Source organism: Condylura cristata, unplaced genomic scaffold, assembly GCF_000260355.1.
Source record: "Condylura cristata isolate star-nosed mole 26May11 unplaced genomic scaffold, ConCri1.0 scaffold00008, whole genome shotgun sequence".
NCBI classification, from domain to species: Eukaryota; Metazoa; Chordata; class Mammalia; order Eulipotyphla; family Talpidae; genus Condylura; species Condylura cristata.
The window spans coordinates 23,498,156-23,515,298 of NW_004567109.1; the positions used below are offsets into that span (position 1 = coordinate 23,498,156).

General features: G+C 44.0%; 1 protein-coding gene across 5 annotated transcripts in view; it reads left to right on the forward strand.

The window, feature by feature from the left end:
• The first annotated feature begins 2,074 nt into the window (after positions 1 to 2,074).
• Positions 2,075 to 17,143, forward strand: part of ST3GAL3 (ST3 beta-galactoside alpha-2,3-sialyltransferase 3) — a 144,765-nt gene continuing 129,696 nt past the window's right edge. For all 5 annotated transcript variants that reach the window (XM_012722386.1, XM_012722387.1, XM_004678896.2 and 2 more), the window contains exon 1: positions 2,075 to 2,214. In XM_012722386.1, coding sequence (XP_012577840.1) covers positions 2,100 to 2,214 — 115 coding nt within the window. In that variant the 5' untranslated portion in view covers positions 2,075 to 2,099. The remainder of the gene's footprint in view (positions 2,215 to 17,143) is intronic.

Consider the following 17,143-nt stretch of genomic DNA (forward strand, 5'->3'; position numbering starts at 1 on the left):
GGCTGACTGCCCATGTAGGTGTGCTGCCCTTTATTTGTTGGGTTAAAATGACATCGGAGTTGTTTCTAGTATTTTGCTCTTATAATCAATGTTGCTAATGAACATTCATGTAAATGTCTTTTAAAATGTTCGTTAGCATGTTACTTCAGGAAAAACTGGTAGAAATGAACGTTGTACATTTCAAATTGCCTCTGAGAGAGTTTCCCCGCTTACATTTCTAAAATGTGTTATATGTTTGACTGTCTTTGATGCTAAAAATTATAGAGACCATGCTTAGGACTTATAACAAATTTAACTCAAAAGTATATAAGGGAAAAATACTTCTTATTGTCCCCTCACTTCTTGATACTTGGCTATGTATCATGTCATGCCTTTAAAACATTTATGTTTAAAAATCTTTATGTAAATTCACATATAAATATAAATAGATTTTCATTTATATCTGTATCTGTATATCTAGATCAATATTGCTCTCTCCATCGATCGTGAGAGCTCATTTCTAGCCTTTACTGTTTCTTTGATCTCCTTTTGTCTTTCCTGTGTCGGTCCTTGCCTGTCTGAATTACTGCAGCTCGAAGTTGGTTTTGATATCTGGTATGGAAAATGTCATTATTTTTCATTTAAAAAATTTTAATTCCTCTTGGGCATAAATTCTTCAGATGAACTTTAGATCCAAGTTCACAAAAATCTACTGGTTTTGGCTGGAGTTAGACTGAATTTATAGAGAACTGACATTTCAGAAGAAGTGATCTATTTCCAGTGTTAGATCTCATTCCACAGCTCTTTATAAGTCCTATGGTAAAAATCTTGCGTATTTCCTCCTAATTTTATTTTTATTTTATGCATTTCACTGCCATCACAAATGAGGTTCCTTCTTACATTTTTCTAATAGCTATTGCTAATACAGTTTTTAAGATGTTGATTTTCATAAGTTGATCCTATAATCACCTACTTTATTTAACCTCTTAAAATTCTAATTTTTTTTTAGTGGGTTCTTTTGCTTTTCAGGATGGGGAGTGATACAGTCTTCGCTGATAACCTTTTAGTTACTTTCTGCTATTTATATATAGTTTCTTTCTCTTAAGTTATTTCATGGCTGAGATATCTGAGAGGGCAGGGAGTCTTCTTGGCTGATGTTTCAGGTGAGCATCAAAAGAATGTGCAACAAGAGAGAGGCAGGGCACCTAGGCGGTCCAGACAGGCCTCCAGGGAAGAAGCAGTAAGGCCACGTCGGGGATGGAAGAGTGGACGGAGCATAGGATGCAGATGCTTTATGAGCAGCAAGAGATGGGTTACAGAGTAAATAGGGCCTTGGCCAGTGGCTGCAAAGCTTTGAAGAATTTCAAATTTAGTGAAAGGCATGTGAAGCAAAATGACCTCCCAAATACTCTACACCCAAATCCCTAAAATATGTTATTTTGCCTATTAGCAAAGGGGCTATGCAGATGAAATCAGGTTGTGGGTATGGCGCTGATGGCCCTTTGGTTTTCACCTTATGAAATTCTATGCAGAGGCCCAGCTGCGTGCGACACCTGCACTATCTTCAGAACTCTGAGATAGTAAATCGGTGTTGTAAGTTGCTAAGTCTGTGGCTTTTTGTTATAGCAGCAATAAAAAGCCGGATACAAAGGGGTTTAAGCAGGGAAGTAACTTAAGATTTTGTGTTGCTGACAGCCCACTTGCTATGCTTGTAGAAAATGGATTTGGGAGAGTGCAGATTTGGAGGCAGGGAAAGTTGATGTGGGAACCGGTGGTGCCCTGGCCTAGACAAAGATTTATTTGGGATGTTGGAATTGGGGGGGTTTGGTGGTTGGATGTCATCGCTGAGGCAGTTGAAGGACAGACCCAGAATGGCTGCGGACTCAGACGCCGGGCTGCGGGGCTGGTGAAGCTGCCCTGTGGGGAGGAGGCGGCAGCGTGGGGGGTGCGGCGCGTGGCCTGGGTGTGACTCTGGGTGGCTCTTCACTTGGGAATTCTCTCTATGCAGACACACAGAAGTAGAGCCGATCAGTGAGATGAGCGCTTACCTTTGAAAACCTAAATTGTGTATTGTTCTTCTTTCCTTTTAGGTCATGTAGGGAGTCGTAAATCATGTGAAGATGGGACTCTTGGTCTTTGTGCGCAACCTGCTGCTAGCCCTCTGCCTTTTTCTGGTTCTGGGATTTTTGTATTACTCTGCGTGGAAGCTGCATTTTCTCCAGTGGGAGGACTCCAGTAAGTACGGCCGCCTTGCCTGCCTCGGGAGAAGCCCTTGCAGATGATGAGCTCTTGCGCTTTCGAGTGGCCGCGGTCCTGCCCCGTTCCTCAGGGCCTGGGAGAGCCCCAGCAAGGCTGGCCCGGGCTGAGGGCACCTCCTGCCACCAGGTGGCTGTGGGCTTAGTGGCTGTTGTCTCCTGAGGCTGCAAGCCGGGGCAGAGCCGCCGTGACCCCGGGAGATGCGCTGTTCGACCCTCGGAGATGCGCTGTTCTTTAATGAGACTCCAGACTGGACCAGCACTTCTAGTTCTTCTAGTTCAATGTTGTTCTTTTTAATTACTGTTCTTAATAGTGCTCCCTTTGCCACTTTCTTCCTTAGGGCATTGTATTGAAGTTGGTTTTCTTCTGCCCTTAAAACATTCTTTCCCTTATCCTTAAATTTTCCATTTTCACTTTTTTTTTAAGATTTATTTATTTTTATTCATACAGAACTGGGGTACAGGCCAGAGATGCGGAGGGTGAGAGGATTCACCAGGGACAGAGTGGGGAACAACAGGCAGATCGACTAAGTACACTGCTGAGGGGAGCAGCGGGCGGGCCAGGAGAGGTCTGCCACGCCGTGTGGTCACCTCCGGGGCAGGCAGGGATCGAACCCATGCAGAAGTGGCTTTAGCTTCTCAGTGCTGTGCTTTAACCCGCTGTGCCCCCAGGGAGGGCCCCATTTTCACTTTCTTTTATTGTCTGTTTTGTTTTCCCTCAGGGAACTTAATCTTTTCAGCCCTTCTGAACAGAGTCCTGCGGCTGTCCCTCCGGGCTGCTGATCCCTAACCCACGGTGCCTCTGGTGTGCTGTGTGACACTGAGCTTTCCACCTGCTGCCTGGAGCCCCTTGGCTGGATCCCAGGGCTTGCCCAGGGCACCGGCGGGCACCTTCTCCTCCTGCCATACTGGAAGTGTCACATGGTGACCGTAGTTTTCCTTGTGGCTCTTGTCTGTCAGCCGTCTAAGCTCTGTGCTGGAGATACTCAGAAAAATCTTTTCTGATACCCCAGTATGTCTTCTCAAAGTGATTTTACTTTTATAAACATCTTCTGGAAACCAGTGTAGAATTTTAGAGGAGATAGTCTCGAGATGTGAGAGTAAAATGAGTTGAAAGAGGCAGCTTGCAATTGACCTATAACTGCGTGGAGGCCTTCACAAGGGCTCTGTTTCTATGAAGAATTGGACTATTTCTCATCAAGCCACAGTTTACAGTGTAGTGTTGTATCTTTAATTTATTGTCTTACATGGAATGTTTAAGTGCCTCTTAAGTGCTTACCTTTAATTATCACTAACTTATGTTTCCCAAATTTATTTAAATTTCTCTGTATCAAGTTATTTTTTTAAGTCTTGGAGACTACCCAGGATAAGGAGTGTTTATATCAGTACAGTGTAGAAATACATAGTTGGAGACATTGTGTGTATCTGTAATGAATGAATTCACACATAACCATAAAACAGATGACCGTGGGTACAAGGGGTAGGAGTCGCTCTTGTTTTGAGAACCACTAACTCGCAGAAGACATGACCAGGATTAGAGGAAGTTCATGGCAGACCTGTCGTGTATCAGGTTTTAGGATAGACAGTTTATAAATTTACTTGAATTCCTATGATAATCATATGAAAATGCTATTCTTACCCTTATTTTCCAATTGAACAAACTTAAGTATTTAGTTTAATTAGTTTGCAGAAGTTACTTAGTTAATTACTAGAACTGGAATTGAATCCTGATTTTCTGTCTTTACAATCTATGTTCATTATTTTATTGAAAAATATAATGCATACTTATTTAGTTTAGTTTTGCATTCTAACTGGTAAAGAGAGAACAGGGCCTCAGAGAAGAAATAGCAGAGAGTATGGGGGGGCGGCAAGGAGGGGAGGAGGCCACCACTCCACAGAGGGGCTTCCATTGGCTGGCAGTGCTGCAGGCTTCCTTGTTGATTGCTGGTTCTCTGTGTCCTTTGCTTAATTATTAGTTGAGTAATTGCTTCCTAACCTTTCCATTATTCTAACCCTCAGGCCTTTTAGATATTTGTCCTTGAATAGATTGTTCAAACCTTTGTACAGTAGCTTATGATCTTCGGTGTGTTTATCAGCAAACAGAGTAATGCGCCCAGTCCTGGGTGACTTACCAAGTCCCAGATGGCGAATCTGGTTCATACGCAAGAAAAAAAACAAGTCTAAGATGAAATGGCCCTGATGTTGGGTTTAACAAAGTACTACTGTGAAAAAGTTTAAAGGAAGACACAGTAGAGTAGTAGTTTTCAGAGAGAAATGAAAAGTATAAAAAGAACCAAATGCAGTTTCTACAACTGAAAAGCATAGGAATGAATGAAGATTTCATGTAACATAGATTGTATTTTACTGAAATCAGTGAACTTGAAGAGTAATAGAAATTAACCAGTTTGAAGGAAGAAAGAAAAATTACTGAATAAAAATGAAAAGAACCTCGGGAACCTGTAGGTAGTCTCATTTATATGTCTCTCTATATAAGTGTAGGTGTGTATAATACCTAATTACATGTATATATATGAAATCAGCAAAAATAGGTGAAGAAATAATGAATGAAAAGTTTGATTGAAAAAAGGCATTCACTTACAGATGTAAGAAACTAAACTCTATAAACGATTATGGGAGGATCAGTCAATAAGCTATATTACAGTCAGACTCCTGAAATCTCAAAAAGAAGTGAAATTCTCGCAAGCAGACAGAGAAGGGGAAGCCTTACATATGGAGTAATTCCTGCTTAGAACACAATGAGAGACTTTTACAGTGTTGAAAGAAAAATACCAGAAGTCTGTCCTCCTAGAATTGCTTATATCCTTTAAAATGAGGATGATATACAGTTTCAAATAAGGACAAGAAAATGTGTTGCTGACAGAATTTTGCTAAAAAAGATTGCTGAAGGAGATCCCTTAGCCTGGTGGGAAGTGCTAGCAGGCAGAAACTTGGCTCTGTGGGAAGTGAGTGTCCCTGGGCCTGGCGAGTATGAAAGACTCTTCTCAGAATTTGCTTCAGAAAGCTGAGACTTAACCCGTGTCACCAGGGAGGCTTGACAGTGATATTATTTTTATCTCCCATATTGACAAATATTTTAGAATGATACTGTCCTGCACAGGTGTCAGCAAGCCATTCTTCTTTTTTTTTAAAGATTTATTTTTATTTATTGATGCATGTAAGAGCTGGGTATAAGCCAGAGGTGCAGGGGGTTGGGGTGGTGGTGGTGAGAGAATTTACCAGAGACAGAGTAGGGAGACGAACAGGCAGACTGGGGGGAGCAGCGGGGGGGTCAGCAAAGGTCTGCTGCACCAGGTAGGTCAGCTTCCCTGGCTGGGATTGAACTTGTGCCACAGTGGATGATGCTGTCTTGATAGTGCTGAGACTTTAATAACCCCTGTACCACCAGCGAGGCCTAAGCCATTATTCTTATATACCATGAATGGATTTCTGGAAGGTAATAAAGTGTTTTCAAAAGTTCAAATATATGTAACTTTGATCTGGCAGTGTCCTATAATAGAATACAAGCGTGCAAAGATTTTCTTTGCAGTGAGTTTGCTGCCAGAACACAGGTGTCTGGAAAGCCATAGTTAAACTAAGCCAGAATGGGAAAGGAGAAGAATGGGACCGTCAGCATGGTCATCGCTGGGCATGTCGATCAGAGCAAGTCCACCACTACTGGTCATCTGCCCTACAGATGTGGCGGGATCCATGTAAGAAGAATTGAAAAATTCCAGGAGGTCCTTTGAGCCTGTCTTGGGTAACTGGACAGCTGAACAGGAGCGTGGAATCACCATCCTTGTCTCCCCATGGCTATGGGGAACCAGCAAGTGTCATGTGACCATCGTTGGCGCCCAGGACACAGACACCTTGTCAGCACACATGGAGGCACTCCCCGGGCTGTGCTGTTCTGATTGTGCCTGCTGGTGTGGGTGAATTTGAAGCCAGCATCTCCAAGAATGGGGACCCACGAGCATGCCCTTTGGTTCATGTACTGGGTGTGAAACAGGATGCGCAGGCCACCTTCTAGCCAGAAGGAATACGAGGAACTGGTTGAGGAAGTCAGCACCTACATTAAGAAAATTGGCTTCAGTCCCAACACGGTAGCATTTGTGCTGGTTTCTGGTTGGAATGGTGACAGATTGCTGGAGCCCAGTGTTCACATGGCCAAGTAACCTGTTACTTGCTTCAGGGTGGAAAGTCACCCACGAAGATGCATTGCCCGTGGAACCACGCTGCTTGGCGCTCTGGCCTGAATCCTGCCCCCAGCTCCTCCGGCTGCTGCCGTGTACCTGCCGCTCTGAACCTCTGCAGTTGGTGGTGGTGGGGCTGACCCTCTGGGCTGAGTTGAGACTGGTGTTCCCCAACCTGGTACTGTGGCCCTTGACTTCAGTCACTGTTACAACTGAAGTCTTAAAAGGCACCATAAAGCTTTGAGGGAAGCTCTTCTTGAGGACAGCGTGGTCTGTCAGAGGTTCATGGTGGCAGTGTGACAGCAAAAGTGGCAGCAGCTGGCTGTGAAGTCAGGTGATTATTCTGAACCTACCAGATCAGTGCTGGCTGTGTCCCTGGGCTGGGTTGACACCCAGCTGATACTGCTTGTAAATTCGCTGAGCTGCATAAGATTGGTGGTGGTTCTGAAAAAAAGCTGGAAGATGGCCCTAAAGTCTTGAAATCTGTTGATGCTGCCATAGTTGATACGGCTCCTGGCAAGCCCAGGGTAGTTTCTGTGACCGTCCTCTTCTGGGCTGTTCTGCTGGCTGGACATGAGGCAGCCACTGCTGGGGTGTCGTCCAAGCAGTGGGCAGGGAGGCAGCCGGGGCTGCCGGGCTCACCAAGTCTGCCAGGATGTGCAGAGTGAACGTTCTCCCCAGAAGCTGCCACCTCAGTCTGAATCGGGTGGAAGAATGGTCTCAGAACTGTAATCTCAATTGGCCACTTAAGTTAATAGCGCATCATCAAATCTTCAGAAGCAAAGATGTTTTGTGGCCCATTTGTGTGCACAGAGCAGCACTGTTTATTAGAAAAAGGACGGACACAATCTAAATAGCTTAGAGAGGATTGAGTGAATAAAGTGTGGTACGTGCATTGATGGACACTATATAGCCACTGAAATGGCCAAATAGACCTTTATGCCCTGGTACTGTCCTGCTCTTGTGTTTATAACCCAGCTTACACTGTTTTAAAGTGCTTTGAAATCATCGTTTTGTTTAACCCCCCTACTAGATATATTTGGTAGTATTTCCACATTTTACAGGTGAAACTAGTAAGGCTCAGCAAGGTAATGCCTTGTTTGAGGTCATAAAAACAGACTGGCAGACTCTGGACTACTACTGTTCCATTTTACAGATGGGAAGACAGAATTTAAAAGAAAATAATGTAATAGTTTATTTTTTCATCATTTTGTGCCTTTTTCCATCTCAGTTGTAATCCCCGTGGGCTTCCCACTACCCATTCACCCGTGTGCCAGCACCAGAGTCCAGTGTATTCCCCCCACCCATTTTTGATCCCATTCCGCACTCCACCCCCATAAAATATCCCTGGTAAATAGTTGTTTGTTATTATTATTATTATTATTATTATTATTATTATTATTTTTCTCCCCTGGTCCTTTATACTCCTGCTATGAGTGAAACCACCCGATATTTTTTTCCTTTTCTTTCTGGGGGAAGACAGAATTTTAAGTGAGGCGGTCACTCATGGAGACGGCTTAAATGAAAGGTTTCCTGTTTTCCACATTTGTATTCTTCCTGGCAGTACTTGATAACTGAATGCTTTGATTCTGCCACGTGCTTGACATATTAAGACTTTTATTCCCTCGTGAACTTTTTTGACCATAGCAGTTAGGGCAACAGACCTTGTGGCCCACTTATTCCATCTAGTCCCAATTTTCAGTGGAAAAAGAACTGGGTGGTGTGGTTGGAACATCTCTACAAGCAAATTTTGGGGGAAATAAGCTGTAAGATTATTCATATTTGAACAGTAACCCACATATGCATGGAGGCTTTGTTTTTGGAAATTTATGCCAATCTTATTGATGTAAATACACATCAATACTCATTATAGTTGTTAACGAAACAACTCACAGCAAACTGAATTAATGGCTAAGCTAGCACAGACTTATAATGTAGAAACAAGAATAACAGTGATTGCATGCCATGTCCAATTCAAGCCGGCACTGATGACATGCTGATAATAGAGTGTATTTCAGAGAATTACAGGAATTCTCAGCTGGCAGCAGTGGCAGTGGGCATGCAGTACACTTGAATACTGAGCAAGAGCCAGGCTTCTTAATGGGGTACTGACTGAGAAGTCACAGTAAACTCCAGTAAGACGCTGATTTTCATTTTACCTATATAACATTTTTATAACACAGTGATCTACTTTGTGAATTTCTGGGAACTAGGTAAAGCCTAATTGTAAATAAGAAAAATAAATAAAAATTGTAAATAAAAAATAAAAGAAAGGTCTGCGGTTTTGGCTCACTGTGTAGACTGTCAGAAGAGCCCGCTATAAGGCCACCGCAGGCCAGAGAATCACTGGTGAGTGTGGTTTCGGGGGACGCAGTGAGCTCTTCTCTCCTGCTGTGTACTGCTTCTGCCTCCCTTGCTCATCTCATGTTCTAAATTCTCGCTGCATCCAGTCTGTTCCCCGCTGCTGACCTCTGTCAGTGTCTTTCTCCTGCTTGATGAAAACTCTTCTGAGTCAAATGAGCTGTTCTTTCTGTAGGGACCCTGAGCTGAGCCTCTTGGCAGTCTAGTTTTCTCTTCTGACAGGGGTCTCAGGGGATACACAGTCCCTGGGTTGGGAGGGCTGCAGCCAGGTTGGAGGGCGCTCGGGATTTCAGGAACCCCCCACCCTGGCGGCAGTGGGTGTGTGTGAGTGTGTATAGTTCAGCCACCTTCAGAAAATCACAATTCATCAAAAAACACCTGGGCCCATGAACACCCAAGTGGTGTTCTCTGTAAACACCCAAATGGCTATTCTCTGTAAAGAGGAAGCACTTGCCCGCCAAGACATTAGACGTGTAAAACCATATTATTTGAAACGATAGTGTTGATGCTAGAATAGAAAAAGTGACCAGTTAAATAAAGTACAGAGAACTCAAAGACAAGATAGGAATGTGCTAGCGCTGAGTGACATGCACAAATCAGAACAGAAAGGATTTGGCCTTCTCTCCCTATGTGGTAGCTTCCTTCTACATTCAGATTACTGAGGTTTGTTTTGGCTTATATTTTTCTGTTCCTTTTTTTTTTTTTTTGATTCCACATGAGTCAAACCAGCCAGCCATTGTCTTTCTGATTCATTTCAAATCTTAGCATAATCCTCTCTCTCTCTCTCTCTCTCTCTCTCTCTCTGTCTCTCTCTGTCTCTCTCTGTCACACACACACGCACACGCACACGCACACACACACACACCCCTACCTTGATCAGCTCACCTGTCTTTGGGCACTCAGATCATTTCCAGTAGCTCAGCCGCCGTGTCGTGCGGCAGTGAGAGCAGCAGTGCGTATATCCCTTTGCATTCGTGTTTTTATATTCTTTGCAGATATATAGGAATGGGGTTGCTGGATCACATGGTGAATTTATTTTTAATATTTTGAGAAGCCTCCATACTGTTTTCCATAGCGACTGAAACAGTCTTCATTTCTTTTATTATATTACAAATCAGATCTTTTAAAAATGTAAAATATGCCATTCTTCCTACTAAAAAAATTTTGGGGGGGGGTTTGGAAAGTATAGTTCTTTTTTCATAAAATTTAATGGCTTTATTGTTGATTTTAAATAAATAATTATTTTTAAAGTTTCAATATAATTAATAACCTACATTTAAACACTCTTTGCATCCTTAATAAATTAACAGTGTAAAAGTATTCTGATAGCCACAGTTGAAGAGCCATTATTTATTCTGGTCTTTAAAACAGTAGAATTCAGGAATTGGCCAACTTTCAGAAGTAAAAGTATGCAGAAATTGGTTGATCTTTTGCTGTGGCCTCACAGTTACTTACCTGAGTAAGACTGTTGTCGATTGGATGACGCTCAGAAGCCTGGTCTTTGATGTCATTGATGTGAAACTATTGCTGATCGGCTCATGAAAGCTTGCATAATAGAAATTGTCATTAATTGATTTGGATGCATTTAAAACTAGTTTAAGAACACTTACTCTCCTAGGTGGTTAGGAACCTTTTATTATTAATGTAACAGATGGGAATAATTAGAAAATATGACTCTTGTGACTCAATAATAAAAAGACAAGTAACCTAATTTTTAAAATAGGTCTACTGCCTTTTCTCCAAAGAATATAAACAGATAGTCAGTAAGCACATGAAAAGTACATTATTCATCACTAGAAAAATGCAGATCAAAATTATGAGCTACCTCTTAACACCCACTAAACTGGCAATAATAAAACTGATCCATAACAACTTGTTTTGGTGAGGATGTGAAGAAATAGGAATCCTTAATGCACCCAAAGTAAAATGATCTAGCCACTCTGGAAAACAGGTAGTTTCTTAAAAAATTAAACACAGAACTACAATTTGCTCCAGCTATTGTACTCCTAGGACCACCCTCAAAGAGAATGAAAACATATATCCACATTAAAATTTGAACACAAGTTTCATGACAGTATTATTCATAAAAAACAAAAAGTGGATGAATGGATAGTTAAGTGTGTCATGTCCATACATATTCAGCAACAAAAGGGAGTGAAGTACTGATAAATCCTACAACCAGATGAACCTTTACACATTATGTTAAGTGAAAGAAGCTCATCACAAAACGACCAGATAGTGTATGAAATGTCCAAAACAGGCAAATCTGTAGAGAAAGAAAGTAAGTTAGTGATCACTTAGGATTGGAGGGGGTTGGAGGATGATGACTGAAAGGGGTGGTGTGCTTCTTCCTTAACCATTGTCTGCCAAGGCCACCTTAAGGTGGGTGGATGCCCTTCCTGGAAGTGGTATGACTTTAGCCGTTCATTTCCTATTGGTCGGGGCTTGGGAGCCCAGGAATTCTTTTAAGATTTAATAGTCACAGTCTTGCAGGTTGGGTTTGGAATTTCTTTGACTAAGTATACAATTCCCTCTATAATTAACCAACTATCTGTGAAAAGGTCATTTTGAAAAAATTGTGGAACTATGAATCTGGACTAAGGATTAGGCGATAATAAGATTGCTAATTTTATTAGATATGATAATGTCATGTAAGAAAATGTTTTTGTGTTTAATCATTATGTCTAGATTTTAAAAAAGATTATTTATGCATACGAGAACTGAGGTACAGGTCAGAGGTGCTGGGGAAGATGAGAGGACTCTCCAGAGACAGAGTGGGGAGCAGAACAGGCGGATCTACTGAAATACACTGCTGAGGGGAGCAGCAGAGAGACCGGAGAGGTCTGCTGTGCCACATGGATCATGTCCCTGGCTGGGGATCGAACTCATGCTGCAGTGGCTGGGATAGCTTCTCAGTGCTGTGCTTTAACCCGTTGCACCACCAGGGAGGGCCCTAAAATCAAACTTTTGAGTTACTAAATCCCCACTTTGAGCCAGTTACAGCTGCCTCCTGCTGTTCTGTGTCTGCCTGCCAACTGCCTTTATATGGTATTTTAGCTTTAGTGGCGCTTTGATATGTAACTTTCTCCTTCCGCCACAAGAGGGCAGAAGAACCTTTCAATTGCTGTGGGAAAGCCTTGTGTTGGTCATCTTCCTCCTGCAAAATGTGCGCGGACTAATTCTTTAACTCATTCTCTCTAGTGTGTGCCCCTGGGAGGCAGAGCCTCCGCCTGTCGCCAGGGAAGCCCCGTAGCAGAGTTAGAGGAGAGACCCTGGTCGTGGAGGCTCATGCGCTCGCCTGTTGGGCTCCGTCCTCGTTGGCAAGTTGCTTAGTGAGCTAGTAGAGCACTCGGCTCTCAGGGCTTCGTGCGCAGGGCATATGTGCAGTGTGCAAGAAGCCAGAAGACAGATGGGAAAGTTGAGTCCTCTCGGTGAGCCTGGCCTGACTTTGAGTCCCAGTTCTACGCCTTTGTGTCATTTATTTACTCCTGGCCCTGTGTCTTACCTCCTGCAGAATGACTTAAGGTTCAGTAAGATAATGCATTCAAGAAATATCTGCTCTAATTCTAATAATACCAGGCAGCAGCACAGATGGATAATAGATTCTTAATTTTTGTGATGTGACTTATGTATTTGATGATTTCCTCATTTGATTATAAGCAAAGTGGTAATATTTTCTTTAAGGCAATTTTAAAGTTTTGGTTTTCAGAGAGACTTACAAAGTATTTGTTGTCTTTCATTTTGTTTCAAAGTCTGTCTTTTTTTTTTTTTAAGATTTATTTATTTATGCATACAGAACTGGGGTACAGGCCAGAGATGCAGGGGCGGTGGGAGGATTCACCAGAGACAGAGTGGGGCCAGAACAGGCCGACGGACAGAGTGCACTGCTGAGGGGAGCAGTGGGCAGGAGACAAGAGGTCTGCCGCGCACTTACCCGCCAGGGGATCACTTCCCCGCCAGGGATCAAACCGGCACTGAAGTGGCTGCGGCCATGTTGCAGTGCTGCACCCTAACATGTTGCGCCACCCGGGAGGGCCCAAAACATAGTCTTTTAGTAGTATAGTGCATTCTGACTTTCTCTGCAGTGTCTGTTCTAATGTTTCCACCCATGTGGTTGCGTGTGTCTTCATTTTTGGTCGGGAGATGTGTGAGCCACACACGGAGGCAGCTTGATGCTGGGTCAAGGATACAGATCCTGTCTCAGCTTGGGATCACGGGAAAGTGACTCTGAGGTAAAGGTGACCATGTGAAAATGTGTTTGTAGGGAGTGATTTTGGGATCAAGACCCTGAAGGGAAAAGGAGAGGGAGCCGCAGGAAGCAGGAGAGTCAAGGGAAAAGCCGAGCTGTAACTCGGTCCAAGAAAGCCCGGCTACCCCCGGGACTGTGCATTTGGGCCGACCCTGCTGGCCGGGAGCGGGGTCTGCCTTTCCCCTTTATCGTGCCCTGCTGCCAGTAGACTGGTAGTCAGGGCTCCAGCCTAAGGGGGCGTGGCCCCAGACTGCGTCTCTGGAAGAGGACTGGGTGGGGCCTTCCTGCCCACTGTGGTCCCAGCTGCTGGGGACTCGCCCTCCATCCTTGAGGGGTGCGGATACAGCTCCCACCAATGCCTGCTTCATCTGAAAGGGGCTGAAGTAACGTTAGGTGGAGTGGCTTATGAGAGTTTGGGATAGTGTCATTTCAGTCGAGGCGCCTCTCTACCGTTACATGCTGACTCCCCACATGTCAGCGGCAGCGCCGCGAAGTTTATTTCTCTCCTGTCCGGTGGAGTAAGGCCTCTGAGGGTGAGGGCAGGCGCCCTGTTCACCCTCACCCAGGGCTGGCTCTCCTGCCACTGTGGTGCTGCCGGCTTGGCCTGCGGGGCCCTGGAGCCCCTCAGGGGCCTCTGCGCGGCTCCCGGGGCCGACGGTGCTGCTGTGGATGACCCTGTGCGAACACAGGTGCCGGGACCCTTTTATATTATTCTTTGGGTAACCGGCAGTGGTATGACTGGGTCATGTGGACTTTTCATTCCTTTGGGGCAGGGGAGTCGGCATACTGGTTTCCACAGAGGCTCCCGACTGCATTCCCAGCAGCAGCAGCAGCGGGTGAGAGCTCCCTTCTCTACCTCCTCTCAGACATGGGTTTGATGTAGGCCTTTCTCAGGTGAGGTGATACCTCTTTGGGGTTTGCACTTCCTTTACAATAAGTGATGTTAGGCATTCTTTCCTGTCCTAATGGGTCATCTGAATGTCCTCTTCTTCGGAGGGGAAGTGACTATTAAATCCTTTGGCCATTTTTTGAATGGGTTGTTTGATTTCTGTTGTTAGATTGCATAAATACTTTATATATTTTGGAAATCAAGCCCTTGTCAAGTGTATGATGTACAAAGATCTTCTCCCAACCACAGGTTGTCTTTTTGTTTCAGTTCTGGTTTCTGTCTTGAGACAGGTGTCTTTGGCTTGACGTAGCGCCGCCTGTTTATCCCGGGTTTTGTTCCCCTCTCCACTGGAGCTGCATCCCCAAGTACAGCGTGGGGTGGGTGTCCATGAGTGGATCACTGTGTTTTCTTTTCTGTATTTTATTGTTTCACGTCTTAAACCCAACTTGAATTTTGTGTATAGAATTAGGTAATGATGTAATGAATGAATGTAAAAATGATGTAATTTCATTTTTTGCATGTGGTTGTCCAAGTTTCTGAGCAGCTTTTGTTCAGGAGACTTTGCTTTCTCCATTGTATGTCCTTGGCTCCTTTGTCAAAGAGTAACTGCCCTGTATTTGTGTGCTTTATTCTGGGCTCTCTGTTCTACTTCACTGGTCTCTGTTTCTGTTTTGGCCCATCCTGTTATGATTACTATCCCTCTAGTATAGTTTGAAATCAGAGAGTGTGATACCTTTATTTTTCTTCTTTTCGCTCTACCTGGGGGTATTTTAAAAGGCTCAGGAAAGCAAACTTTTACCAAAGAGAAGGTTTAGAACAGGATAATACAGAGTTGAGAATTTAAAGATTGCTTGCTCTGGAAAGGCAAAAGGCAAAAATCACTTCTGGTATGTGTGTGCACGGGGGCATACTTTAAGTGTAACAAAAGAAAATTGAAAAGCCTCTGCTTCTGTCACAGAGCTATGAAAACAAGCTCTTCCTTTTCCCTCAGCTAGAGCAGGAATGTCTTCTGCATGGCAACATGCAGAAGATAGGATTACAAGGAAATATTTGGGCAAATTGCAGTGATAGCTCCTTGTAGGGATCGTGTGAATGCCACCCAAGCAGCCCTTGAGTGGGAGAGAAGCCAAGGTGGAGATATCAATGACTTTTTATGTCAGTCAACAAGTATTACTGTTGAATGACAGTTGGTTACACACTCAGCTTTGTTCCAGGCAGCATGGGGCACATGGGAAGAGAGGCGTGGGGCCTGAGACATTTGCTGAAGGAAAGCTGAAGCTCACAGAAAGGAACCAGGGATAAGACAGGGCCGATTACGTGTGTGAGAGACGAGAAAGAAGTGGACTGAAGGAAGACTTTGAGAGAGAGGTCGTCTCTGAAGCAGGGGCCCAGTCTACTGGGGTAAGACACTTGGGGACTTGGAAAATGTACTCGGGTGAGTAGAACATTAGCAGTGTTTCTGAAGCAACAGTGATTGTTGAGAGAGGTGTCAAGAGCGGTGGGGAGGGTTGACGAGTAGTGAGACACAAAGGAGAGGAGCTAGCTGGAGGGCCCTGAGGTCAGGCATAGAATGCAGGCCTGATGCGGTGGGCCATTCAGGTTCTTCCATGTAGTCAGGCTCCTGGTGGAAACACAGTGTGTGGGACTTTGGTATGAAGGGGATCAACAGAACAGGTAACTTCTTCTGGAATTTCTATTTGAGTACCTAGAATTTAAAATTGTCTTCTTTTATTCCCTTTTGAACTTCATTCCATTGTCATTTAATGGTAACTATTAAGCTAGTGACTGTACCAGTCCCTAAAGAACAAAATTAAATAAGCCCAGCCCCTGCTTTTGAGGAAATTATAGTCTGGTTAGGTACAAAAAAAAAAAAAGAAAAGAAAAGAAAAAAAAATGTACTGGGCGTTCCATATGCTTAGATAGAGGGAAGTGGAACTGTGCTTACAGTGTTTGCCAGTCTTTTAAAAAGCCCACACTCTCCTTTGAAAACATTAAAATCTCATCATCTCCTTTCATTGAGATTTAAAAATCAATAAATACCATAGTTGAAGATTAATGAAGAGACGTTCTCCTGCCCAACCACTGTACTCCCCTTGTTATCCCGGTTATCCAGGGAGTGGTTAATTGTGCCTGGGGAAGGGTAGTCAGGACCTACAAGCTAGGTCTTGAAAGATGAATGAATAGGTGGGACTGTGTCTTCAGCAGAGAGAACTGAGTAAAGGTGAAGGGACCTGGGGGAGGGTAGGAGAGACTTGTATGGAAGCTGCTGCTGAAAGGATTTTAAGAGGCTGAGAAACTCTGGCAGCAGGGTGGGGGTGGGACCGAGGGAGAAAGGTAGGAGGTTGGCATTCCACCGGCATATACTTTACCAACTGGGGAAGTCCAGAGATGGAGAGAATGCCTGGAAAGGCTGCAGGTGGAGAGGGAGCTGAGCCGAATCTTAGAAGGATAAGGAGGAGCAAAGAACCGAGTGATGTGATTTCTAGCAAAGCAGAGAGGCTATGTGCAAGGCACAAAGTGAAAGCACAAGGCATGTTGGGAAGCCTGTGGGAAGATTAGCCTGGCTGGCACCTAGGGTTTAAAGTGGAGAGGATGGTTCTCACTGGGTGATGATTTAGGTCACGTTAAAGAGTTCAGATTTTATTAAGTAAATGATGATGAAGCCACAGACCACACATAGGGTAGGCCTCAGCAAGTCTTCATAGTATATGGAATAAATTCTTTAACCATAGTGGAATTATGAAATCAATAATAGAGAGCCACAAAAATCACTGTTTACTTACAAATTAAGAGATAAGCTTGTACATAATCAATTGGGTCAAAGAAAAAAGAGTCATGGAAATTGGAAAAAGTTTTTATAGAAGATTTATTTATGCTTACAGAACTGGGGTTGAGGCTAGAGGTGCAGGGGTGGTGAGAGGATTCACCAGAGACAGAGTGGGGAAAGAACAGGCAGATCGACGGAGCCCACTGCTGTGGGGAGCAGCTGGCGGGTCAGGAGAGGTCTGCCGCACCATGTGGGTCACCTCCAGGGTGGGGATTGGGAATGGAACTCACTGAAGCGGCTGCAGCCAGCTTGCTGTGCTGTGCTTTAGCCAGCTGTACCACCAGGGAGGCCCAAACTGGAAAATATTTTGAATGATACTAAAAATACTGCATGACAGAATTGATGTAATGCTACTAAAGCCAAACTTAGAGGGAAATTTATAGAACTAAATGC